The 27,537-nt window shown below is 50.2% G+C and overlaps 1 protein-coding gene across 3 annotated transcripts in view; it reads left to right on the forward strand.

Annotated features, from left to right (window-relative positions):
• The window catches only part of SFXN5 (sideroflexin 5), a 91,637-nt gene extending 64,669 nt beyond the window's left edge, over positions 1-26,968 (forward strand). For 2 of the 3 annotated variants that reach the window (XM_035547441.2, XM_035547443.2), the window contains 2 exons: positions 7,079-7,196; positions 26,444-26,923. In XM_035547441.2, the coding sequence (XP_035403334.1) occupies positions 7,079-7,196; positions 26,444-26,521 (196 nt within the window). In that variant the 3' untranslated portion in view covers positions 26,522-26,923. Of the gene's footprint in view, positions 1-7,078; positions 7,197-26,443 lie in introns of all 3 variants that reach the window. The other variant, XM_050710617.1, reaches the window with a different exon arrangement.
• Positions 26,969-27,537: the final 569 nt, after the last annotated feature.

Below are 27,537 nucleotides of genomic sequence, written 5' to 3' on the forward strand. Positions count from 1 at the left end.
AGATATTTATTGTCTGCACCCCTACAGCACTCAGAGCCTCATACCAAGATCAGTCCTTCCCATGACCTGGGTGTGGGGAGAAATATAGCAACAAATGCTGTTTTGGGAACTCTGAAATGAGTTTTCAGCCCTTGCTGGCCAACACGTTCTGTTTTTTTCTCTTTTTCCCAAGGGACCATGGTGGCTCCCTGCAGCAGGGCACAGTCTTGGTAGCACTTGCTGCCAGCCACTGGCTGGAGGTGGCTGCTGGAGACCCACAAGGACCGGGCGTAGATTCCAGCCCTGATGATTTTGTGCTGTGTTTGATGCCTGATTCCAACCTTTATAATCCCATCAAAACCGCTTTGCTGTTGTCAGCCTAAAGGACTCCTGTTTTCATCTGTCCACATGCCAGACACTTAAGAAATATTGCAGATTTGTGGTATTCTTGCCGCAGGGCTCTTTCTCATCATCTTTCTGTAGCCCTGAGGCTTTGCACCAAGGTGGCTGTGGCTGTTACTGCTGACTTAGCGCGGTCACTTGTTCCTGTCTGCCTGTACCTTGGTGACCAGCTCATCCAGGCAGGATCACCCCAGAGGACAAACTTCTATCCCTGCCATTCAGAGGATCTCTGCTGTTCCATTTATCATGAACAGACAAAATCTTTATGTGCAAAGCCTCAAAGTTTCATAGAAACCTGGTCAAAGAATGATCTCCTACAACAGGAGACATTGAGGACCATCGTGGACCACAACCTTAAATAAAACTAATAGCAAGACTTGCTTTGCACTTGGGCATTGTCACCTCCTGCACTGATACCGTGTGGGTTACTCCATGCACACGTGCTCCAGGCAAGACGTACTGAAACTGAGATTATCTGTCAAGCAAGTGTGGACATACACAAGGTTCTCTTCAAAAACTCATCGCTTTATCTGATGGATTTCATCCAGGTTTGCAAGAGAATGGTTTCCTTCTCACCACCCCTGAATGATGTAAGATGTATGGGCACTGATTTTGCCTAAATTCTACGTAGAGCTTCATGGCTACAGTTTTATTTCCCTTTATATGTCTTTGGATTCCTGGAAGTCTGAGTGAGAAACAACAGGGATAGGGATTGGGGTGTGGTTTGGCCATGCAGAGGCTGTGGGATGTGAAAGCATCCACCTGGCACGGAAGACATCCCTTCCCATATCCGAGGGGTTTGCAGTCCAGGTGTTCTCTCAGATCTTTTTAAATGAAGGACACGGACAGAAGTGAAACCTCATGTTGGGAAAAAAATGGAGTATTTGGTGAAAAGTTTAACTTTTTTAATGCAATAAAACTTTAGTTAGACTTTATATTGGCAGTCACATCCAGCCATGTATTATCAGTTTATTTACAGAAGCCCTTGCGGTGTCCATAAATGAGAACAACAAGTGACCGTGCTGCAGCTGCCTTGGGGTCGCACCACCCCAGGAGCAAGCCGCGTTCTCCCAGCAGCGGTTTTGGAATCCAAACCTGCTCCCTCCTTTGTGTCTCGGCGTTCAGAAAGTTTATTTTAAGTGGCCAGTTCCTGGTCGTCGTCTTTCCACTTGGATCCAGGTCTTTCCTCTCTCTCAGCCATCTCTCCATCTGCATGTTTTAACTCCCCCAGCTGCCTCTCTCGTCTCTTGTGCCATTTTTTTCAGCTCTCTTGGCTTCTCTCATCTCTTTGCCTGCTGTGTATTTTAACTCCCGGGGCCGCCTTCTCTGCTCTCCAAGTAATTCAATGTTACCTCCCACTGCCGAGCGCCGCAGCGCTCCATTCTTTCCCCATGTTTCATGCATTTCCTGCTGCTTGGACGCTCTGTTGAGGCAGCTAACATATAGAATCAATGTTTATTTTGAGACTACATATGCCATGCGGGGAACACGGTGTCAGTTATTTTGTGCAGATGTATTCTCATTTAAGTTTTATAAATAATATCCGTGCTGGCAACTTTAATACGGAAGAATATTGGTTTCGTATTGTCTGTAAGATGGAGAAGAGTCATCTGTGGGATCTCAACTCAGCTGACTTCAGATCAGAAAAGAAAACTTCGTTAGTACCCCTGTGTCACAAAGATGTGAGGACAACCACATCTACTGCGTTAAGTTGGATTTTGTGCACTTCAAACATTTTCCTTTATTCATACACTTCTGTGAATCCTTTTATGTGATGGAATTTGAGAACCTGCACAGCTTTCTCCCAGAAAGGACCAGTTACAGAGCCATCATCCAAGGCTTCTCCTGTAGTCTTTGTCAGGTTTCTGACTCCTTGCAGAACTGGAGCCCACCGTGCAGACGGTCAGTGTGTAGAGCATCCAGATCTGTGTACGTCCAGCCTTGGGTTCCCCTGATCTCTTTGGTGGGAAAACTGAAATTCGATGTCATTTGGTTCACGTGCTCTGGACAAGTGATGGACAAGCAGACTGCAGCTCGGCCCACCAGCAACGTCTGCTGTGGACACTTGGAGGTTATTGCTGGCGGTGGAGGTAGAAGAACATGAGTTCTTCTCTTCCTTATCTCCTTGTCCTAAAGCCTGTCCTCTACCTCGCAGTACAGGCAACCTCAAAGGGTCTGAAGCACAGAAGATGGCCTGAGGACAGGCTCCAGGAGCTCACGTATGTCAGGCTAGACAGGAAAAGTCCCCAGAGTTGCTGTGCAGAGCTTATGGAGGGGAGATAAAGCTGGAACTGTTGGTGGGCAGGAGCTGAGAAAAGCAGGGAGCAGAAGAGTTGTGTCCCTGAAAGAGGAACTCTTCTACACCTCCTTCACCACCACATCACCCTGATCTTGAGGCTCGCAGAGCTGCTAGCACCACAGCATAGCAGCATCCTCACACGGCAGCTGTCAGGGCTGTTCTCCTGTAAATCTCATCAAATCAGGATGTTCCCAGGCTGGATCAACTTGCAGAGCTGCTCAGGCATGGCTAAGCCAGACTGAAGTGTGAGCAATGGATTGTCTTGAAGGATACTCGGTGCTCAGACCATGGCTCTGTGGTGGTGGCTTTCTTAGCCTTAAACCATGATTTTCACTGCAGAAATGAGAGCGAGGTAGGAGATCCTCCTGGACCTTGTGCTCGTGGCCTTTTGCTGGAGATACTGCCCTTTAGATCTGCTTGCAGAACAATTCCTACAGGTGCTCTTCTTCCTCCTCAAGTGCAAAGTCTCTCCATCCAGCTAAACCCTCGGTGAAGTTTGTTTGAACCAAACAGCTGCCAGCAGTGACACCTTAAACTGCCGTGGCTGTTTCCAAAGTAAACATTGAAACTGCTCCTTTAATTATGTCAATCAGGCAGAAAAATCCCCCAACATCGCTCCCTTTGCATCTGCTGTGTCCCCTGGAGCAGGCTCTGAGTCCGTAGCCAGAGCAGGAGATGCTCTTGAGCGTGGACAAAGCCCTGGTGGCCCAGCCAGACGGAGTGACAGACAGAGCCGCGGGCTGTTAGAGGAGCCCAGCTTTCCTGAAACGACCCCAAATGAGTGAGAAAAGCTCAAACACCCTCTGCAGAGAGCAGCAAAGGTCTCTCTAAAGCAAGACGTGGCACGGTGCTGGCTCCGGCAAGTTCTGAGCACAACAGGGATTTGGGGTGCGCAGTCTGGGCTGGGACAGTCACCCCAAATGTTATGGTTGTGTCAGATGGGTCGCAGAGCCCTGGGCTCCGAGGAGCCTGGGTGCCTCGGGATACCCAGAGCCTCAGCCTCCCGTGCTTTTCTTACCCCGCTGGCATCCTCGGCGTCTTGCAGTGTATGCATTAGCTCTGAACCTGTTTATACCAAACACTACAGAAACCCCACAGAATCTGTCAGCTGGGAGACTTTGGTTAACTCCTGTCATATTTAGTTTAGCATCTGACACCTCCTTCTAGACAAATACAGCTCTGGTTCACTGAACCTGATAACTCCTTTTTAGTACAGCGACTGACTTCCATATGGAATAAATTACAGTACCTCTTGAAAAACGCCAGAGGCAGCTGCCAAATTATGCAAAATTTAAACCACTAATGAACAATGTGATGAAAGTTGAATGAAGGTGTATTTACAAGAGCTACAACACACTGTCTTTGCGGAGCAGATGTACTGTCTGTACAAGTATGCGTGTGTCTGTGTCTGTACCTACGTACACGCACGCTCATGCATATTGAAGTTACCCGTGAGGGCTCGCTGGTTTAGGTACATCCGTTCACACTAAGTGCTACCTGGAATTATTAAGCCAGAAGCTCCCCGGTACGTTGCTGCCTTTTTTCTGTCCACCAGGCAAATTTTATGGAAGCAAATTGCAGAAAGAAGAAGGGTTAGGGGGCTCTGAAGGGGGCTAAAGAAACAAATCTTTTAAAAAAAGAAGAAGAGAGAGGCGTGGAGGAAAGTATCGCAAAAATAGACCTTCTTTTTTCATCCAAAGGCAAATGCATAAACAAATTGGCTTCTGAAGCGGGAACAATAGATCATATTACTGTGTCTCTGCAGATTTCCAACATGACACCTTCTCTTGGTGCAGACTTCAGTCTCTTGGAGTTTAATCCGAGTGCCAAGGTTTGAACCAGAGCCTTGCCAACCCTGTCCCGTGTACAGGGCAGCACATAAAGCTGCTGGTCTTGTCCAAGAACAGCTTCATGTGCTTTTGCACCATTAAGGTAATATTCATTCTTGTGAATATATATAATATTCACTCGTGTGAATATAGCGATCTGCTAAAGGAGATGCCAGGGGCAAAGCTGGGCTGTCAGGAGCATCTAAAGGTCCAGACCTTCATGATCTAGGCAGAGCACACAGGACAATGCTGTAAACTAATTCCCTCAACAGATGAGTATTAATTTTATTGATTCTTAATCTGCTATAATACTCTGCAGTGAAACCACCGGGAAACATCTCATCATTCACTTCCAGGAAGGGAAGGTTGAACAGAGGGGCTCTGATAACATTTGGCAGCTACCAAAATGCAGCAAGCAATATTTAGCTTAATATTCTTCTGAGATCTGTGTCGAGAGCAACGATCCTAGGGACGGAAGAAAAGTGACCTCTCAACTAATTATGAGTCATTTATTCTGAACTGCGCAAATTTTAGAATCCGAATCCCAATTAAGACATTACACTACATGTGTTAATTAGTCCCCTCTCCTTTTTAAATCAAGCCATAACTCTTCTTAATTAGAAGGTTAGCCATTGTAATTTGAACTGGCCTGGGTCTGAAGCACTTTTGGAAATCACACCTGGGGGCTGTGCCAGGGATCACTTTAAATTGGTTGAGTTTTTGCTTGGGTGATTATAAGGTCCCCAACAGGGCAGTAATTAAAGAGGGTGCAGCTTCCAAACTGAGGTGTCAGGGTGGTACAAGCAGTGATGTCTTGCTTCTAAACCGTGCTCCAGGGAGGCTTGGAGGAGGCTGGTCTTAGGATTTTCTCAGTGAGGGCTCTCGTGGATCACGGCAGCTTTAGCAGAAGAATAAATCACTTCCAGTAGTTGTCTGTCTGCGTCCCAGGGACTCGTTATCACAACTCATCGCTGGCAATTCCCAAATGTCTCATTTACAGAACCGTAGCTGGTGAATGCAGGTAGAGCATGGAGCAAGGTAGGGAGCAGGTACTTCCCTGGCTCACACAAACACTTGTGGACTTCAGCAGGAGTCTTTTAATTTAGACCATGTTCTGTGCAAAGCGAAGTAGCCAAGTACTGAAGAAGAGAAGCCTGGCTTTCAGAAATCGATAGGATCAATTCTGTCTCGTTAGCTTATTAGGGAGCAATTGAGATATCGGAGGAGTTATGTCTCCAGATCTTGTTTTCCTTCCCCACTTTCCCCAAGCCTTTTTACAATGAAGACAGCTTTCAGCAAGCGCTGCTAGCAAAGGGCACGGAGTCTGAATGTTCAGACACACAGACAACCTACGGCAGGGTAACAAGTTCCCACACATCAGCTGCTCTGTTAAAATTCATCAGGTGTGTGCCTGCAGCCTGCAGTAATCCGGTTTCTTGCATGGGCTGCAGGCACAGGCTGCGCAGGGAGATGCACCTGCAAAGTAACGTGTGTGTGCGCCAAACGCTCGTATCCCAGGCTAGCAGCATGTCCTGATGTGGGAAGGGTTGTTTGCCTTGATTTTGTGTTCTCGTCCCAGTGGAAGGGCATTAACTAGCAGATTTCTGCCCATGTTTGATGGCCCTGAGGCATCAGCATCCTCAAGGATGGTCAGAGGAGATACGGACTCTTGGGACTAAGGGACTAAGGCCATAGCTGATGACCCAGTGGCAAATCTGGCTGCCCCTCTACGCTGTTAACATCCACTGACTACTCAAGCAGAACTCACCATCTACTTGTCTTATTTCCATTTGTTTTGGATTGGTAGAAAAAAAGTTAATGACAGGTGTCATTTTGGTGCAGATAGCTTCCGAACAATCCCCTCAAGAATTATATTTTATCCCCTAACGTTTGTAAACCATCCAAGGTCCTGTATCCTGGAATATACTTAAAATGCCATCTTCTATGAGCAAGATGCTGTCTCTGTCATTCAGTGTTAATTGCCTTGGAAGAGTCACTTAATGGGTCATTATCAGAACCTGACCATGCAGGTAGCTTCACAAGTTTGCTGTTAACAAGGCTTGAACTCAAACATATCCCCTGGGGACAGCCGGTGGTAAAGCATCCTTATCACCCACTCCGCAGAAGTTTCGTTTTGAACAGATTAAGGCGTTGTCAAGTTTACTACTTTATTACCCCATTAACGAAGCCTTTTTGTGTGGTGCAGCTGACAGAGTTCCCAGTGTCTCTCAAGAGCCTAATTTCCTTCTGCTCGCTGACAGCCTCCGAAGCCTTAAAGCGAGCAGCACCTGTGTGTGGCCGGATCACCTCCTGTGCAGTTTACTCCCATGTGATATGGTTTGAAATGGGGGAAGCATGCGTGAAGTGGTCCTGTTTAATGTGGGAAAGTGAGCACTTAAATGGCCTTGGACCGTGTAACCCCAGCAGATGCAGAAGCTCAGGGCAGGACTCAGGATCCTTTGTGGGTGTTCTCAGCTGGGACGACCCACCAGGAGGAACCTGCACCAGTCGTGGGGAAGGCTGGTGGGTCCGGTCCATGAAATGGTCTAACAGAGCCTTCCTTTTCCAGGACATCCCTCCTGAGGTCCCGTCCCCGGATGATTCTCCCCGTGCAAAGCCTCGTGTGCCTCGCAGCCTTCGGCCTGGCCCTCCCCTTGGCCATCAGCCTCTTCCCGCAGATGTCCGAGGTCAGTACCTGTCTGGTCCCTGCAGTGGGATGTCACAGAATGGCTTACCAATGCCACGGCTCGTTTTGCCTTCTGGATAACGGTCTCATTTCTCCAATTCATTTTGTGATGAAGTTGGTTGCTGTCTCTTTCCCTTGACGAGTCACTGGTCAGGTGATGGCTATGTTGGTCCCTCCTGTTAGCACATGCTACACCACAGATTAATAGCACGCGGCTTTGCCCCAGCTTCTACCAGTGGTTGGATCATGTGGCGGGATGTACTTTCCAAGAGGAATCCTCATTCCACCCAGCAAACATACCTTTTAAAGACAAGGGGGGACAATGCGTGGTCCTCCTTTCCATCACATCTGTTGTACCCCACCACAGTGATCTGCTTCTCCTGTACGGAGGATGTTTGGACTGCGAAGCAATCAAAACACCAGGGAGCAGTGGGGCAAGCAGGCTGGAGCATTTTAGGGAGTGTATGCGGCTAATGTTCTGCCTGCTTCGTCTCAGAGAAGCATCTTGACCATAACTGGGTGTCTGGTTCCTCTTCCAGTGGTACCGAGGTCTGGCGGGGTCAGATCACATCGAGAGATGTTTTTTATTTCTGGCTGATGGCTTCTGCCCCGTGGCTCCAGCGGGGTTTGTCCTGTCTTGTGGGTGGTCCTGAGCTTAGTCAGAGCTGAGCCGCACCAGGGAGAACGTGGCTCAGCTCGCTGCCCCTATGGCAGGGGTGTTTCCATGGTATTCACGTGGTGAAAATAAGTATATATCTCATTACTCAGAGCTGCCACTGGGATACACGTTTGATGTGGACCTACTTTCCCAGAGCTTCTGTGAGGGTTCCTGGCTGCTTGTCTTCTAGACTGGCTCCAGGAAGACACAACCTCAGGGGCAAGGCTTCTCCCCACTTCGCAGTCTCCACTACATTCTTGGCGTTTCGGAATAATGTTTACTCTGAGCCTGGGTGGTTTTCAGGGGAAAAAATACAAAGCACTTCCCTGGATGGATACTGCATCTTGTGGGCACTAAAATGCAAGAGGAGAAGGTAGGATGGGAGTTTTGTAAGGGAAGCGAACAGAGGAAAACTAGCCAAGGAAACAGGCAGAAGGGCTAATGAAATCACGTGTACCTAAATTGGTTGAGCAAACCGTGAAGGTGTATTTTTTTGTGAGTCATGAATTTTGACTATTCAGTGCTTGGAGCTTGTAGATTTGCAGATTATAAAATTGTAGATTTGCAGATAGGGTCACTTACAAAGGGGTAAAACCTCTATCAAACAAAGCGAAGGGCTTTGCTGAAGTTCTTTTTGTTTCATATGGAACAATCGATCAGGAACACGTATCACAGTCCCTATCACAGTCTCTATTGGTTACTTCCGTTTTTGTTTTTTTTTAAGTCTGGATTGGTTTATCCACAACTTCTAGCCAGGGAATCTTGTTGTACACTTGTCTGCAAGACTGAAAAACGTGTTACCAATTTTCTGTTGTTCTTCTAGCTGTTTACAGACTGAAATAAAACTGTCCTTTAATCTTCTGTGTTAGAAACAGAGCGTATCTGACTCTTGGAGTCTCTTGCTAAAAGACATGTTTTCTGCTGCTTTAATGATTTGTGTGGTTCTTTCTTAAACTTTTTCTAATTAGTCAACATCCTTTTTGGAGCATTTCCACGAGAACCAGACATGGTATTCCAGTAAGGAATTGCATAAGTTCCAGTTACAGGGGCAGTGTGATTTGCCTGTTTCTGCTTGAGTTTGTACGTCCACAGAGCACGTTAGTCGTTTTGGCATGAGCTCAACCAAAGCTCCTTGTCCATCAGTTATTTACCGTGATCCCAAGTTCTGCTCAGAGGTTTTGGTTATGAAAGATTGAGAAGTATTTCCAGGCCTAGCACCTGTTTGAGGAACATGTCATTTACCCCAAAGGCAGCATTGACACCGTTCCCCCAAAAAGATGTCCCATACGTTCATTGCTTCCAGAGGCAGCTTCGTTATTGACCGTAGTACCATGCACATGGGCTTCCTTTCCACAGATGGCCATGTGAGCTAGAGGCCTCTGGATCTCGGGCTCTTGATTATTTACCACTTTCTCAGTCTTTGTGTCATCTCTAACCTTTATCAGCAGTCATTGTATGTTTTCTCCCTTCTCACTGATGACGCATGTTTAATAGTATTGGCCAAACCAAACCTTTCTTTCAACACAGACAGGAATCTGACCCTCCAATTCTGTTTTGAAACTTATTGTTTAGTACATTTTCAGTATTTTTTTGTAAGCAACATTTAACACACAATTCTTTGAAATAGTAAATGCCAGCTAAGGTCAGTGGGAACGAAAGTTTTGGGACCTGTATCTGAAGCATTCAGAGGTAAACACTTTGAGCTCTAAAAATATTCATTGTTTTAGTTTCCTCATTTAATAATGAAGCTCACAGGGTCTTTCTACCTTTTCTATTATAGTCTGAACTTCATGGGTGACAGATACTCTATAACGTGTTGTATCTGATATTGCAGCTTGAAAAACTGTGTTGATGCTAACAGCTGAATGAATTCTAGCCCACAAGAAAAATTAAGGTCTCTCTTCCTTCAGAGGATATACAAATTGCAGGCATCAGTCAATAGTGAAAACCGTACAGCATCACTTGAGAATGACCTTCTAAAAGCAGATGAAATGTTATCCGCAGTGTAAACATGAATCAGCGCTGATTAGTAGATCAAACAGAATGATGTGCTCCCTGCCCACGCATCGTGTCAATGAAGAGATACCATTACAGCTGGTGGTGAGGCTCATTGCCCACTGAGGGCTTGTCTTTGCTCAGCTGGCGTGAGCTCCACTCGCACAGCTGGACCTCGGTTCTCTTGACACCAAGGAGTCAGGTTTTCCAAAGCAGCCCAGGCTGATCAGCCTCCCAGTTAGTTCTGCATTCATTATAAATGTGTGTGAGTGTGTAAGGGCGTTCCTCCCATTCATCAATCTCATTGAGACACCCTCAGTGGTCAGGGGCTTTGGGGATGCTCAGGTAAGCAGAGCAAGTGATTTACCTGAAAGAATCTTTCTAGAGTCATTTTATTCACGATCTTGGAAATGAAATCCGAATTTCCTTGCAGAGAATATTTCTCAGAATGTGTGGCTTCTTGGTTACTGGTCCATCCGTTCACCAGGTAACTAAGTTAACAGTTTTTAAACACCAACCTCTCACTCTCTGTAGGTATATACGTGTATATGTGTACGTGTGTGTGTATGTGCTTTCCCTTATAACTACAGCAGGTGAAGCAGCCAGGAGCATAACACAGCAGAGATGATGCTGTTATAATGAGCTCTACCCGGGGAGTAAATTATTAACGACAAGATGTAATAGGCGTGTTCTGTTCCAAAAATATGATTATGGTCTGAGCAGCAACCCTTACAGGAATTGTAAACGAGCCAAATTCTGCCCTTAATCACACATTCACAGTCCTTTTTCTTTAGTCAGAGAGCAAACAGAGAAGCTGATGTGTTATTAAGCTCTTGTTTTAGCATGGGAGCTTTTGATCCTCTCTGCAAAAGGGGCTTTTGAGCATGTTTCAAACTTACAGTTAGTTTTCAAGCAGAATTGAAGCCTTGTGATATATTTAATAAGTGTCCCATATCAATGCAGCCATTTTATCATGTGTCAATTAAATGTCCCTTCCCTGTCTTGCCAAATAACTTCTTCTGGAGTGGCAGCCCCTGTGGGTTTGCTGCCACTCACAGCTGGGGAGCAACCTCGGACCAGCGTGGTCCCATTCTGGTTACACGGTGCCTTGGCATCCATGCCCCAGTTAAACGGCTGGTCTCAACCAGGTCAGATTCTGCTTCAAAGTACCCCAGATGTAGCTGCTTCAGTTAGTCCTGTTTTAAAGTAGCGTAAGAGAAATCAAAATTCAGCTCTGCTTGCATACAGAAACATCAGTATCAGCTAAATGAAAATTGTGGAGCTAAGCAGCCTTCACGCCCTGGGAAAAATAATGCATCCAGACTTACTTTTGGGTCTAACCAAGACCTCAAATCTTCCTTCAGTTTGTACAGATGGAATCCCCTTTGCTGCCTGCCATGGTGCTCCAGAATTAGAGCGTTTTTCTAGGTGTTATGGTTTTTTAAGATCACCTTATAAAAATAAAACCTTAGTGTGAACCATAAAGACAGGTCCTTGAGATAGAGCACGCTTCAGACACCGAGAACTACACTTTTCATCCCAACATAGTGTTAACTCCAGAACCCAAATACATCAATATGCATTAAATAATTCACTTCTGTTAAGTTTGGGAGAAACGTGTAGTTAATGCATTTAGCCCACAACCTCGAACTGCCTCCCATGCCCCCCGGGGAATCTCTTTTCTAGCTGCCTATCCTACAGCATCCCCACTGACAACTCCTACTCAGCTATGCACTGCCAATAGAAACAGCTGTGACAGTTCCAAACTGAAAATGGGACTTGTGCAAATGAAATTCAGTGTAGCAGCAAAAGAAATAACCATGGGGTTGCTCCACCGATTTTCTTCCCTTTGGGCTCTGCTCACCCAGATCGTTCATTTTTCAGCACCTGAGAGGATGCTCTCGAGCTTCCAGAGGGCTGCAGACCCCCGGGAGCTTGCCTTATCCCGTGGCCCATGTGTCGGGTCATGCTGCTAAAAGAAGGATAAAGCCAGGTGAGAAATGGAGCCAAGGCAAGAGCTGAGAAACCCTTCCACTAGGAAGGGTTGTACGCATGTATAATACACGTGCCCTCACCGGAGGTTAAGTTTAAAGGGCTTTGATAGCTGGTTGGGGCACAACAAGCCATCTTCTGGAATTAGGCTGGTTGCAGCTGAAAGCCTTTTCTTAAAAATAATCTTCCTTTTGGATCTCCAGGACAAGGGGAATAAACAGCCTAAAATCCAAGGCTGAGCTATTGTTTTCCAATCTGTTTTAGCCTTCATCTTGTTGGCAGGCTGCTTTAGAAAAGCAAAAGGTTAATGAGCCAATGTGCAGTGGGATTATTGCAGTAAAGATGACAGTGAACCAGTAATTACTAATTAGATGCAGTTTAACAGGAGGAACAAGTGAAATCTCCTCTTCACCAACTGTCAATAATTAGCAGATTTGGTGAGGTTGAAATGTGTCCACAGTTAAAAGGCTGATTTTTTAATGAAATGGCACTTGACAAAAGAGCTGTATGGAGGTCACAGCCATAGCCCTCGAGACGCTTCCCTATACCATACTTAGGAGGGAAATCAGATGCAAGACAGCAGGGGGTCCCCATGAAACCATTTCTCCCTTGGGATTGCATTGCGCAGGGGGAGGGGAGCCGGAGGGATTCTCTGCAGTAATTTTGTCCAACTTGGACGAGAAGCAAAGGAAAGGATTTGCCAGCTGCCATGGGGAAAAAAATGTTTGAGAAGTGAGAAGTTCTGTGGGGTTTCTTTGCTTTTGGGTCTGAGGAACCGTTCCCTGAGGGTCCAGCAGCCTGGGCGTGCTGCTGGCCAAAGCCTACCCTCGGGTGGAGGTTGCTCTTGGAGGAAATGAAGGTCGATCTTAGAGAAGAAGCCATGAGGTCCTTAAGGACTGGCAGGAGGCTAGGAGCTCAGCTCTGTGTGTCTGCCAAAGACTGAAGAGGATTCAAGCCGTACCCTGCGGCTTCGGTTCCATGCTGCCACGCAGATGATGCTCCACTGTTGACTTCTGAAGCGTTCAGAAGTTCCTCTGAGGTTTCTCTGCGCGCTCTTTCTATTACAGCGAAGTAACTAGTGACACAGACGTGAGTATCTTTATTTTCCATGTGAGCTATAAACGTGGAGGTGATTGCTGGAGCCCATTAGTGCCCGTTGTAAGTTGCTAGCTTGTCTTTTCAAAGAAATAGCAGCCTACGGAAGTCATAAAGCAGGTTTCTGCTTGTAAACCCAGCAGGGTTTCCAGGTATACAAGGTATACAGTGGCCCATGGTGGCCAGTCTGGTTGGCTGTCTGCATCCTCTTGGGTCCGTTTCGGCCTCCCAGCTGATGCTGGGGGTAGTGTTCCTACGGACTGCTCCCGATGAGCAGCAATAAATCGTCCCTCTCTGGGGGAAGAGATCAGCCATATGGGTGGAAGCTGGGCTCTACCAGGGAGAATGTGCTCTGGTTCCTGTTGGTCTGTGCAGCTGTAGCCCTGCGTGTCCCATGGTCAGAGACCATTTGCAAGTATTCAGGGGGTCGTGGTGCGTTAGTTTTAGTCTGGGACCTCTAGTTTATTTTGATTTGTGACTCATGGGGCTTATCTGAGCTGGTTTTTGGAATTACAGGACCATAGCCTTAATCTTGCATTACAGAAGAGCCGTGTCTTCCTGTAGCACGACGGGACCGTGCCTCAGCTGAGCGGTGGAAAGCAAAGATCTCTCTAGCCTTTGCTTTAATAGTCAGAGACTGGTGTACACAAAGCCAGGAGTACATCTGTCCTCCTGTGCCTCTGGGGCAGCCTGCCCTCGCTGTCAGCGTGGGCATGGACCTGAAGTCTGGAGGTGGAAGTGATTGTCACCAGCTCGTTTTGTGACAAGTTGTTCCCTGCCCCAAACCAAACCACAACCCTGGCCGTGAATCTTCACCAGAGCAGCGTGAAGCACTGTGGGACCAGTTCCCCATACTCAGTTCTGCCGTGAGTTGAGCCCTCGTCTCGGTAGCTGGCGCAGAGCTGGGACCTTGTCACACAGCACCGCAGAAGTCCTCGCCCGTGCACCCCAAGAAGGCGACGTGCAATGTCTGCAATCTGCTGAGCAGGAAAAGCAGCCACTGGCCTGAGGCTGCACTCTACGGGGTGAGCACTAAAAGTGAACTCGAGGCTAAACAGCCAGTTTTTTGGAAAGTTTCAATATCCCTTGACTTGGAACAGGAGCACTTCTACCATTTGCTTGTCTGACGTCTGCATCCCTTCTCTGCTCCCCCGAGCCCTCTCTCATCGAGAGCGTCGAGCACAGGAGGAGGTGATGTGCTCCCAGCTTAGCCCTCCTTGTGTTTAGGCTTTCTTCACCCACCCCAGCTGTCAGGCAGGGTTTACAGACCCAGCATGTGCTTCTCGAGGAGCCAGACTTCACACACTGCTTCTCCCTTGGCCATACCCTTTGGCTTTCCCTTTACACCTCCAGCCTGGCATCTGCAGAACACCTCTCCTGTAAAAGCAACGGGGAACAAAAATACCCCAGCAGCTCGTCTGCTGTGCTGCAGGATCCCTCAACAACCTCAGGTTTCCTTCTAATTGTGCTTCTCAGGAAGGCTGCTGCCCAGGAGACTGCGAGCACGGAAGAGTCTGTGCATGGCTGGAAGTATTTCGGTGTGACAGACAAAGAAAGAAGCCCGGAGCTTTTGCTGTGTTCCCTTTAGCTTTCAGGGTCTGACCCAGCCTCCATGGTGTAAATTCCCAAGTCAGCGTGGCAGCAGGGCTTCTGGGGGAGCTCAGGTCACGCAGGCAGGCTGGAAGGACACAGCCTTAAACGTGCCTTAAACCCTGTTCTTGAGCATGTCTCACACTGAAGGTGTTCCTAAATACTTGGAGGCTTCAAGGTTAGTTGCCCTCCCCTCCCAGCCGTGCTTTAGCCGGAGCTGCTGAGCCATCATCCGCGCTTCTACAAACAAACAAACCCAAGGAAGCCCAGATTCCACGACCATGACATCCTTTTCCTGCCCCCCTGCTCCCAACTCCCAGCAAAAAGCCCCAAATTCACAGAATCGTGGCTGAGGTTGGGAGGGACCTCGGGGTCCACCTGGTCCAGCGCCCTGCTCAAGCAGGGACACCGAGAGTAGGGTGCCCGAGGATAAATTCTCATTACTATAACTCCCCATCTCTTCTGTTTGATGCTGCTTTCTTTATTATTTTATTTTTGGGGACTGTAGCAGGGGGAGACACGCGGTGTAGTGATTTCCTTCTGCGCTTGTCTGGCTGGCTGCAGCAGCACTTCCAGGTGCACACCTGCACCGCAGCCCTTATCCCCCTTATCCCTGCCTGCACCCGTGCTGCTGCCTCGGTTTAGCAGGAGGAAGAGGGAAGATTTCGTCTGAGCAGGGCTGAAGCTTTGGGAAGAGCGCAGGAAGCGGAAGGATCCGGTCTCCGGGGGCATCAGCTCCACCAGCTGCCTTTGAACGCCCGTAGGAAACGTTGCGGTGGTGAGATTTACAACTGCTCGGCCTGTTTGCACCTTGCGGTGTAATTATTAGGCTCAATGACATCTCTCACCTGGGGAAGGTCACGAGTGAGCAGCGCTCTGATTGATTGGGAGCCGGTGTCTTTGTTCTCCCGTTCCCTTGTCCGAGGGGCTTTGATTTGTGACGGGGCTGATTCCTGGAGTCTGCTCCTGAGAGCGGCCCTTTGTTTCACAACCAACGTTTGGAGCTAAAGGTGCTGCAAACCTGTCAGGGGCCAGCCCTAAAATCTGGACCAGCAGAGCTTATTCTTAGTGGGGAGAGACGGCTCGAACTGAGCTGTTATTTGTGGTCACTGGAGGTGGGTGTGGGAGAAAGGACCCCTTTGTACTGCCCAGGGGCTTCAACGGCCCCGTCGGATGGGATCTGGTTTCATGTTTATATCTCTGTCCCTGGGATACAGGTTCAAGTATGTAAACTATCTATCCTGCAAGCACAGGCTCCTGCAGGTGTGTGGGTGCTAGTGGGCATAAAAAAACATTCCTGACACCATCTCTTTTGAGGAGTCTTCACCTCCTGATGGCTATAAGCCATTAGGAGTCAAAAGAAAGAGCTGACATCCGACAACTCCGGATAAACAGCTAAACATTAACCCTTAAAGTGGCTCGAAAAACACACTTAAAAGGCTCTTTGTGGAAAGAAGCCATTTTTTTTTCCAGGCCTGTTAATTGCTGTCTTTCTTCGGGACACCTTTCAGCAGCACCTACTGTAAACAGAGCGCCTCCTGCGAAGCACTTCCCCGGGATTCCTGCCCTGGTCGCAGAGCAGCGCACGGAGGTGGCAGTCCTAGAAGCATGAGGTTGAAAAGGACCTACAAGATCATCCAGTCCAACCTCATCCCGCTTTCCTCCTGCCCCGTACAATTGTCCAAGCTCCCACAGGGCTCTGGTTTTGCTTCTTTCCTCTGGGCCTGAAAGCTGAGACCTTTTCTTTCTTTCTGCCAGCCCACCCCGATAATTTGTTCCCCTTTCTTGTTCACCAGCAGCTTCTGTATTTGGTGCAGCCGGGTTCATCCCCGGCTCTTCCCTGGCTGTTGCCTGCCTTATCCCTGTCTCGCAGCTTCCTGCATGTCCTCAGACACTTGTTTTAGCTCCTCTGAAGCAGCCGTACCTCAGATTACTCCAAGTGAGACATCAAGGATACGAGCGAAGGAAGGCAGCCGGTTGTCCAGACTTGCCTGCTGTAAGCATGCTCGGTTACTGCAGAGAACGAGCTATTAATCACATTTCCCCCGTATATATAATTATCTGTAATTGCTTTTTAAATCATTCGGATCTAACGGCCTGTTTCTAATTGGGGCTGTTGGTCCTTCAAGGGAAGGAAATGCGTCGAAGGCTTGGGGTCCCGAGGAACTTGCTTGGCTTCTTTAAAGCAGCAAGGCCCTCCCTAAATCCTGCAGTACCCACCGTGGTCCTTCTTGATAGCTAGGGAATCGCAGGGCTTGACGTTGTCACCGAGCAGCAGCAAATGGTCTCTTCCTCGACAGAAGTGCTTGAGGGGCAATGACGAGAAGGGACCGAATTGCTCCTTTTCATCAAAAGGGAACTTGCCACATTTATCATGCCCACATTCAAACGCAGGATTTTGTTTCTTCCAGAAGAGGGGAGACAACTCTAACTCTCTTTAGAAATGCCTTCCGTTCTGGCAAGGCGCAGTGACTTGAGCTCGCCCTAAACTCTGCAGTTTGGGGCGTTCTCCGGATTTTTTTTTTCAGACGGGCTGATGACTCTTGCGTTCATCAGTTGCCTTGAACGTTCCCCAACAAAGTCTGCGTCCTGTAAGGTGAAGCCTCTTCCCTGGGCCAGGAAGAAGTTTCTTTTGCTTTACTGGTGTAGACTGAATGCCCTACAGAGTCAGTCTGGGGAGGACGGCCTCTCCTGGGGGGGTGGCCTCTCCTTACCCCGTAGACAGCCGACCCGTGGGCAGAACCCGTGCTGCTGCTGTGGTACCAGCCTCCGGGACCCACCTTGGGAGCAGCTCCTGCAGAAATTCCTGTAGAGAGTTTACCTCGTGAGCATTTATCTTACACATGAAGAGATCTTCTCCATCAGAAAGGACAAGAGGCGTCTTAGTTCCTGCGAAGCCCTTTTATGTGGTTCTTCACTGTATGGAAGATGCATCGTGCCTTTGTCTTGGCTTCTCTCTCCAGCTCAGAAAGAACTGTTATTTGGTCTTGCTACTTAAAGCTTGATGGTTTTGAAACCTTTGTTTGTTTTAATACTTGGGGTTTCTGGTGCGGTAGGCAGCACTCTCCTTCCCCAGAAGACAAAAACCCCCAATTTTGCAGGGACTTGGAGGTGGGGTCATTCAGGGAACTGGGTCTTGGGGCAGTGTGAGCCCAGTGCTGGCCGTGGGCCCAGCTCCTGCGAGAGGTTTTCCTTCATCTCAGCAGCCTGCTCAACACCAGTGTCACCTTGAGACGCCAGAAGGCTTCCCACGGGGACCTGGAAGGCTGCAGCCGGTGCCTTGCCACTGACCTGGCTGCGGGATGGAGCTTGGGAGTGAAGGGACCTGCTGGACTGCCGAGCTACAGGCAGGGACATGCCCAGCACTGAAGCTGCCTTAGGTGCCTGCTGCCATATATTTCGTCCCACCTGCTGACTTGTTACCATCGGTCATTCCTGCAGCACCGGTAGACGTGTGCCGCTGGGCACGGGGAGCTCGTCGCCCCGCGGGAGCGGTGCTCTGCTCCAGCCTGGATGGGCAGGAGCCTAAAATGCCACGTTTTCCTTCTTTCCCTTCCGATTACTGTGCTGTTTTTTAATGGAGAAGCGATGCATGTTATTTTTCTTTCGAGAAGCTGTGATACGCTAATTTGCAACTCCATGCATAGGCAGCCGCGTGCTTGCAGATCCGCAGAGCTGAAGGTAAAAACTCCCCCCCCCCCCCCACCCCGTGATAAAGGTGCTATCCCATAACTGACCCATAAATCCTGCAAACTCTCCCATTCTGCTTCGGGGCAGGGTCAATTGTTCCCATTTAAGGTGAGGGCGGTAACATCCTAAGCCTCGTAGCTGTCTCAGAAGCAATTGCACGTCTCTATCCAAACAGCTGTTGAGCATGAGGAATATTCCTGCTCGTCGCGGTGCAGAAACCTGATGGCACCCAAGGTGCCGCTGACACTTTGCATTTCGTGCTCTGCTAAGAGCAGTGACGTGTTCAGGGGATGGTGCAGAGGTGTCAGCAGATGTGATAGAGTGTGAAGAGCTTGTGGCACCGGCACCGGCACCGACATACTTTATATCTAACAGATGTCGTAGCAGGGTACGCGTGTGGCCACATTCCGACCCTTTCCAGTCAGGTCTGAAAAGAGTCTCTGTTCTCTGCCTTGTCCTACAGGCAGCAGAATTTGGCTGCTGGTGGTCACAGCATCCCTGACAGAAACCAGAGAAACTTTCTGAAATGGATAGCCCTCAAGAGCCAGCACAGCCGAATACTCCAGTTTTCCTCCTCCTTATTGTTTCAAGGAAAGTAAAGAAAAGAGAGAGAAAATTAATCCCAAGCAACGGCACTTCTTAATGCCTGTTCCAGGTTCAGCAAGAGGTTTGGGGGCAGCACCAACATGCACCGTTGGTGTAAATGTGCCGCCGTGAGCTGGGGAGAAGCTGATGGCCTGGCAGCTGCCGATGGGGCAGGGGCAGAGGCTGCAGCACCTCTGTTCCTCACCTCTCAGGCGGGTTTTGAAGCCAGCACTGAATGGTTGCCTTCCCCACGGGCAGGGTCAGGAGAGTTTGTGTTAGCTCTGGAGTGGCCACGGGTCCTTTCATTTCCACCCTGCACATCAGTGTAAGCCTGGTTTGCTGCAGAGCCATGACACATCCCTAAAAACACACTGTTTGCAAACAGGGCTCTGGATGCAGTCTCTGATGGGAGCTCCACCACAAAGCTATACATCGCGGGGAGCTGACGGTGCCCATCTGCTAGGCACAGCTCGGGGGCTCCAGATTTGCAGCCGAACAATAAGCCTTGCAAGTTACATGGCTTGTCTCATTGTTCCTAACTTTACATATGTATGTGTGAATCCACCTACGAGGCAGTGACAGGGGGGTGCAAATCAAATGCTCTCCCGAGCTGCTTGTCTACTTTTTTCAGCTCTGTCTGCTACTGACTCGGTTTTACAAAGCATGCGAGTAACAGAGGAAAACTTCGGTGGGTAGAGACCGAACCTGCTCAACCTGAGTGCACTTGAGTTGTATTTACAGTTGTTGAGTTGTACTTACAGTTTTTGAGTAGCATTTACAGTCGTTGAGCTGTATTTACAATGGTTTAGTTGTAGTTACAGTCACTGAGTCGTATTTGCAGTCATTCACTTGTTTTTACAGCCCGAGGCTACTCTGATGCCTGGGTTGAGGCTGTGCCTGACTTCTTCAGAAGCAGCAAGCCCACGCTGACGCTGGTGGTTACAGGAGTACATCACAAATGTTCATTTTTTTCCTAAATAGACAGGTTCAGAGCTCCAGAGAGGCTTACTCTATTTGCTTGTGCAGCACCTCCTGGCCCTTGTTGGCTTCTCCTCCCAAAGCCACCACCTTCCCAGAGCCCCCACCTTCCCAAAGCATCTTCTGGTGGTGTCTCCCCTGCCCTGACCCGGGGACTCGGAGCCAGCGAGACGCGAGCGTCCTGGAGCTGGATGCTTCCTCCTGGGGCAGCCCAGCTTGAAGAAGCCCACCCGTGGCTCCGTGCATGGGTCGGTGGCTGCGGAGCTTTGCGAGCTCTCGGGGGGATGTCAGCGCCTCGAGGTGTCAGCCAAAAGGAGGTGATCAAAGCTGGGATGGCAAGAAGGGAGGCTCTAAACCCTCACCGGGGAATCACTCGGTTCTCTGCACCAGCAGCGGCGCAGCTCCCTTTGATCCCTGCCTTTTGGGGGACCCAGCCCTGCGACCCCTGCATCAGCTCTCAGCTGGGATGGGGATGGGGATGGTGTCAAGCCCATGGCCGGGCTCCTGCACCGAGGTGCGGCCGTATCTGGACACGCTGTGGCCAGGGACAGCCCCGTGGGGCACCCGACTGCTGACCCCAGCTGTGTCTGTCCCGGCTCTGCTGCAATTTCCTTGGTATCCCAGCCAGCATCAGGGGTGCAAAGGGAGCCGAATAGCTTGTTTCCGTGCTTTCAAGGAAAACATTTTGACTAGAGATGATTTCTTTTTCTTCTGAAAGCTGTGAATGTTTCTTTAAAAGAGGGGAGCCTAAAAGACTTGAGAGAAACAAAAAATGAAGAGACATTTTCTAGTAAACTCCGTTTGATTTGTATTATTAATTTCAGGGAAAACCTAACAAAAATGTTTGCTTGAAAATCCTTTTCCCCTGGATTGTGACTTAGCCAGCAAACTGAGTCTCGGTTACTGACACAGTTATTTATTACTGTGCACATCAGTCACGAGGCAACCAGTGTGTCCAGCTAGGAAAGCTTTAAAGTGCTCAAGAAGAGCTTTAGCATCAGTATTGCAAACAATAAATTTAAATAAAGGAGCAGGACTTAACAAAGAGGCGATTTGATGATCTTTGAAAACTTTAATGGGGTCAAAACTTCTGGCAGGGGAGAGCTCCTTGGTGCAGCAGATCAATAAATGCCACGCTGGAAGTGAGAGTTTAGGCAAATGCAAAGCAGGAGGCTGGCTGAAGCAGGATGTTGAGGCCTTGAAGCTGGCCTGCATATCTTCTGAAAAACATCTCTGATTTAACCAGTGGGTTTTGGGGTGAGATGGATCATTTCCCAAATCTCTCACCTGTCAGGTCACCTTGGGTTGACGGTAGGTCTGTGGCATTTCCAGGTGGTGCTCCATAGCTGATTTCCTCAACTTTATCCTTAGCAAGTGGGTCCATGTGAGGCGCTTTATTGTTTGACAGCTGGGAAAAGTTTCAGAAAGAGTTTATTTTTAAGGAAAAACCTTACGGTCTTTAACTTATTCTTTATACATTTTTTAGTTTTGGAAAGCCTTGTAAAATTAAGCACAGGTTCCAGGAGAGATTTGTGATTTTGGTCCTAGTAGTATTCCTTCAGCTACTGTCAATTAAAAGAAGAAAAGAAGGTCTGAAATATCTGAAAGAACAACATTTAGGCAATTTTACTGCAGGAACAAAACCTCAAAACCCCAGTCAGGCTGGTTTTGACCCCGAGGAAACACATTAAGCCAGCTCGATGAGGTTCTGCCTCCCGGCTAGGTGGCCGTGTGGCGGCGGTGGCTTGCCGTGAGGCACCACAAAGGAGCTCGGTGGTTTCACACCGTGGTTGCACTGAGCTACAAGCAGAGGTGTCTGGTGGCCATAGTGCAGCTCACCTCATTTTTTCCCCATGTCTTCAGACAGCCGACGGAGCAGAGCCTGCGAGCGGTGCTGGCCGTGCCCCAGGCTCTCTCGGGCGGCGCGCTGGGCCCAGCACCACCAAGCAGCAGCCGCTTGGTGCCTTCGTTTACAAAATCCCATCCTTGGCGTCACCTCAGCCACTGCCCTGCTGCCTGGTGGCCCGGGAGGAGGTGGCAGAGGGCGGCTGGCAGGGCCCGCAGAGCCCCTCGGCCTCCAAACCACCACCAGGCCTCCTCAGCGGCCCTGCGGAGGCAGCAGGAGATGCGGTGACCAGGCTGGTCCTCCCTTCCCCCTCCTCGCGGTGCAGCATCCGTCAGGCCGCATGACCCTCCCCCTACCAAAATTGGCTGCTTTCTTCCTTCTTCTCTCTCTTCCCTCCTCCCCCCCCCCCTTTTTGGCTGAGTGATGAGCTGTATGCCAAATCCATCTGCTCCTGTCTCCCCTAGCTGCCTTCCATATCGTCGCAGGATCCCTGGCAGAGCGCCTAGACCTATCTCTCTCCCTGCGCTCGTCGGAGCACATTCCTTTCTACACCTTTTCCCGAGCTGGGATAGAAATGAGTATCAACCCCAAACAAAAAGCATCTGCTTTCTGCCTGCTTCTGCCTCACCGGCCGCGCATGTACGTTACACCCGTGTCAGCAGCGAATGCAAAACACACACAGCCCCCCACCTCGCAGCCCCGCATCCAGCATGGGCTGAGGGAACTTCGGGCGCCGGGAGCCTGCCTCGCGCTCGCTCCCTCGCTGTCTCCGCAGCACCAGCTGTGACCACCGCACCATTTGTTCCTCCAGCCCACGCCAGCACTCGGAGCCAGTTCTTTATCACCCCAATTAGCCTTGTCTGTGCTGATGAGAGGAGAGAGGCTCCCACTGCAAGGCAGAGACGGAGGCGGGGGGGGGGGGCGGGGAAGAGGAATCACGCGCGGCGGGCGCCGCGAGAGGCGATTCCCTTCCCGGCGGCTTTGTTCCCCCGGCGGGGATGGGTTTCACCAGGTCAGGGATGCCACCAAAACGCCAGCGGTGCCATACCGCCTGCACTACCTGGGTGATACTGGTTTATAAACAGTCGCTTGGAGGGGCCTGGAGGTCAGGGGACACCTTTTTTGTTCTTGGTTATCTGCTAGAGGAGCTCCTGGGTGCTGCGATGCTCTGCAGCTAGCAGCGGCCCCTTCCTGTGCCACTCTTCTGGTTGCACCCTGGCCTTGTCCTCAGCGAGGATCTCCTCACCCCTATACAAAGCTTTCAGTAGCCCCCGGGGGATGCAGCCATTCCCTTTCTCCCGCTCTCTCATCATAGCATCTCCCACGCTGGTATGTCAGGATAGCAGCGGTCAACATTGCGCTGGTGCTCATGCAGCTTTCATCCTGAAAGCCTGTCTTTTTCCCCAAAACCAGCCCCTTCTCAGCACCCTTTAGCAGTGGGGTTTATACACCATGGTTTCCTGCATGCAGCTTGTGAGCCTGTGTCCCTCTCGGACTTGTCTTCTCCTGGTGTCATTGCTCAGGTCCTATTTCTGTTAGGGACCTCAGTGCTGTCCTGCCAGAGCCGGGAAGGGGATCCCTCCTTTGACCCAGCACAAGAAGAACTTCCTCATTGGGAGGAAGAGGATGGGCACAACTCAAACCCAGTGCCATGGTGGGTGCTCAGTTTGGAAGGACACAGTTATGGGGTGGGACAGGTCCCATCGCGTAGTGTGGAACCCGTTCCTCAGAGCACCCTCTGCGGCAGCCATTCCCTGTTCGAGGGGTTCCTCGCATGGCCATGACCAAGAAGGACCCAGCCTGGGGGTTTTCTTTGAAGCACAGACACAAGAAACATGACACAAGAAACTGGGCTCTCCCCGTCCGTTGCACGATGCCATGTCCAGGTCCAGGACTCTGGGCAGCTAGACCAGCAGTCTACACCAAAATAGGTGAATTTCCAGTTTCCTTCAGAAAATCCTGATGGATCTAAAGAATTTATCAGGACATGCAAGGTCAACTAGTGAATGTCACCTCAATATCTGTAACCCACCATCTGAACACATCTCCTCATTCTTCTGCATTCGATTTCACAGGGAGAGGAATCAGTAGTTCCCAGCGCCCTTCTGAACAGCTTTGCCAGTGCTGCTGGGGGTCTGTCCCTCCCGTGCTTGCCTCCTTGGTGGGGATGCCCCTTGGAGCTCATGTAGCTGAGGCTCTACAGCAGGGTTTTCATATCTTTGTATCTGCTTTAATAAAGTCAACCTAAAAAGGATCTGCAGTTTGCTCCGGTTCAACCAGTCACCCTCCATCGCATTTATTTCACATCTTCCCAGGCTTCAGCAAGGGGCTTGGGTGCGCTCAGTAACACTCATCCCCAAGCCAGTGCCGACGATTGGTTTTATTTCCTTTGGATGTCTTTAAAAGGGTCCCTGACCGCGTAGACGTGTCCCATTAGGAATCCATTCCCTTGTCGTTCTGCTCAGACCCCACAACCTGTCTCTGAGCTCCCACCTCGATCCTGCCCTCCTAGGGCCATCCCAGCCGGCCCTCAGCGCAGAGCCTTGCTGTGATGGAGGGGCTCAGCCATGTTCTAGAAGGAGGCCGTTTCCCTCCGAGACCCCTGGGAAGAAAGCCGAGAGGACCTACGAGCAGTTCTCTCATCTCTCTCCTTCCACCGAGACAGGTGCAACTCCGCTTAAAAAATTCTTGATGGGTTTTGTCTGAGTTGTGCTTGAAGCTTCCCACCGCAGAGACACGGCACCTTCCCCAAACATTTGGTTGCAGTACTTTGCTCCTTCCCGCTAGGATGCTCTTCCTGCTGTTCAGCTGGAGTCGTACTCGCCGCTTTTTGAATTGTGTCCCAAGAGAGCACGAACAAAACATCCCTCGTTCTCTCCTCGCCGCAGCCTCTTGCAAGCACGGTGGTGCCTCTCCTGAACTTCTCTCTCCTACCCTCGACATTCCCAACTCACTCTACGAGCTGCACCACGTCCCCAAGCCCTGCCGACGCCGGCATCCGGCCGCTTGGGTTGGGCCAACCCAACCCAAGTGGGTTGGCCACTGCCAGGTCATTCTCCAGCTCTTCTCACCTCCGTGTCTCCATACCCGGGGTGAAGCCACCCCATCTCCACATCTAGAAGCTTTTCTCTCCGTATCTGGAAGAAGGAAAGGAAAACAATAGGCAGAAAAGCTGCGTCAGAGCCGGGCAGACCGGAGTTAATCCTCTCTCAAAATGGATCCCCGGGTGCCGGTGTGCGTGCGAGTAGCCTCCCCTCTACCTTTGCCGGGTGCTCTCCCAGCACAATGCTTCACTTTGTGGTGCAGCACAGAAAGAAATGGTGAAGTTGCTAATAATGGCACTAAAAGAAAATATGCTACATCTGTTATGGATAGCAGTACAAAATTAGCTGATCACACCTCTGACACCCAAGATGTCTTCACTTAAAATACTCGTTGGCTTACTTTACATAATTTGCTGATTATATTTAAAAGAAATACAATTTTGCAATTACTGTTCTTTCTGGTGTGCTATCTATGCATCATTTTCTTTTTATGTTTATATATTTCTCCTTCATTAGTGCAGTCTGAAGGGTGATTAGATCCCTTCAAACATTTTACAGAGGTTAAACGTTGATTAAGATTTAATTATTACTGTAAATAGCTTGGAATGACATATGGTGCAAAAACCTGACATATGTGCATTTGAATAAATGAAGTGCTATTTCCCATGATGCTCCAGTAGCTGTTTAACAGCTTTGCTGAAGGGTTATGTTGCACCTCATGTTAAGATTGCTTTGATGTTATATTTTGTTGGGTTTTTGCAGCTGAAAGCTAAGAACAGTTTTTCCAGTTTTTAAAAACATTGAATATTTTAAATACCTAAATTGTTTTGCACAAATTTTTGCTAATTTGTCTAACTAGGTTAAACATTTTCAAAAGCATCTCGATTTTAACGTGGGTTCCTTAGCATTGTGTCAGCGGCGGCACCCATTCGACGTCGAGGATTTCCAAAAGTCTGGTCCCGCACGCGGCCCCGTCCCGCTCGGACGCGGGGAGCACCCGGCTCCCCGGCGGGGACGCGGCGGCTCGGCGAGAGCTCAGCGCGCTGGAAAGCTTCGTGCAGATCTGGCTGGGGAAAAAATAAAAAAAAATACAAAAAAAAAAAAAAAATAGGCGAGGGCTGGTGCTTTCGCGGAGACAGAAAAAGGAGCAGGGACAAAACAGTGCGGTTTCTAAATTGTGCATCGGAGCGCTTCCCAGAGACGCCGAGTGTGGTGTCTAGTCTGCTCGAGGCGAGTGCCTGCTGGGGGAACGGCGGCGGGTGCCGGGAGGAAAGGCGCAGGGGCACCACGCCGGGGTTTAGCTGCCGTGCCCCCCCTGGGGCAGGGCTGGCCGGGCTCTGCTGTCCCCTGTCCCCTCCGGCCACCGGGTCCCGTAGGTGCCAGCTGCAGCGCCGGGGCTGGCTCCGTTCCTGCACGGCGTGAGGGACCCGCCTGGGAGAAGGACGCCTGCTGGGGAGCGGTGCGCAAGGAACCCCCGAGGAGCTCTGCAGTTCTCTGGGGACTGAGGCAGAGAGCGGGCATCGCTTCTTGTGATGCACGTCCATCTACCCAGGGGTGTTCTGAGGCTCAAAGTACAGGACTTCATGTCCTGAAGGGCATGGAAAGGCAGAAATAACGCGCCAGGTAGCAGCGCGCTCTCTCTTACTGCATCCTTCACACACATTTACAACTCTGAGTGACTCCAGAGGGCCGGACTGCGGCCGCAAACCCCCTCACATTGGGGACACGGCCCTGCCGAGCACAGCAGCTCTGACCTCTCCTCTTTGTTTCTGCAGATCGAGACGGCCCGGCTGGAGCCGGAGATCGCGATGGCCACCGCCAGCAAGACTGTGGTCTACAACAAGGGGCTGTAAGTGGGAGCTGCGCACCTTCCCGGCCCAGGAGAGCTGGGGAGGGCCGGGGGAAGCTGGAGATCGCGACTGGGATAAAACACAGCAAGGAGACGAAACGAGCGTAGAGCTCAGCGGTAGTAACGTACTGCCCCTCCCGGAGATCGGGGAGCGAACTAACACTTGGGGAGAACTGACACCTCACACCACTCAAAAAGATTAACACTGAAATCGTTTTAACGTAGCCACAGGAGCAACAGCGAGAAATCGCATTCAAACACTTTAGAGAAGTAGCTAAGGAATAATCTCTGAACTTTTAGCACTGCATGGAGGGAAGTTTCCGGGACGTTTCCCTGGCTATACCTAACTACACGAGAGTAGGCTTCACCGAGCAAATCCTGTTCTCAACGCGAATTAAACCCCGGCACTGACGCTGCACAGAAGTAATTCCGCAGAGCCCAGCGGGTGCATGAATTTCGAGTGCCTCACCGGGCGTTTGATAAGTGTCCCGTACCGATTTCGCGGCCGTCCTGCGCCGGTGATCGCGCACGAAAGCAGCTCCGGTGCTGAGCCGTGGGGAGCTCGGTGAGCACCGCGGGGGCACAGCCCGTGCCCCCCGTCCCTGCTCCTCCTGCCGGCGGTGCTGGTGGCACCGGCACTCGCTGCAGCCGCGGGGCTTTGTGTGCCGTGAGCCTGCCCCCAGGCATGGTGGCAAGGGGGTCAAGGGGCTGGAAAGCCAACATGCCCTGCGTGGGAAGGGATCTTACAGCGAAAATGCGCTTAATTCCGCCTTTTCTTGGCACAGCTGTAACAGATGGGGTTTGTCCCACCTAGTGCAGGCGCTCTGCAGGTAAGGCAGTCGCTCCAAGCTACCTGGGTGCAGCTGTGTGAGGGGTTCCTGATGCCACAGCCTCGGGCAGAGGGGCTAACTGCGCCCTGCAGGTGTCCGTCCGTCTGTCCGTCTCGCTCTTCGGCTGCTCCACTTTGAGGTGCTTCACGTCAGGTGGGACAAACCCCCGGCAGGGCATCAAATCCTGCTC

The sequence above is a fragment of the Cygnus atratus genome, chromosome 4 (genome assembly GCF_013377495.2).
Source record: "Cygnus atratus isolate AKBS03 ecotype Queensland, Australia chromosome 4, CAtr_DNAZoo_HiC_assembly, whole genome shotgun sequence".
In the NCBI taxonomy this organism is placed as follows: Eukaryota; Metazoa; Chordata; class Aves; order Anseriformes; family Anatidae; genus Cygnus; species Cygnus atratus.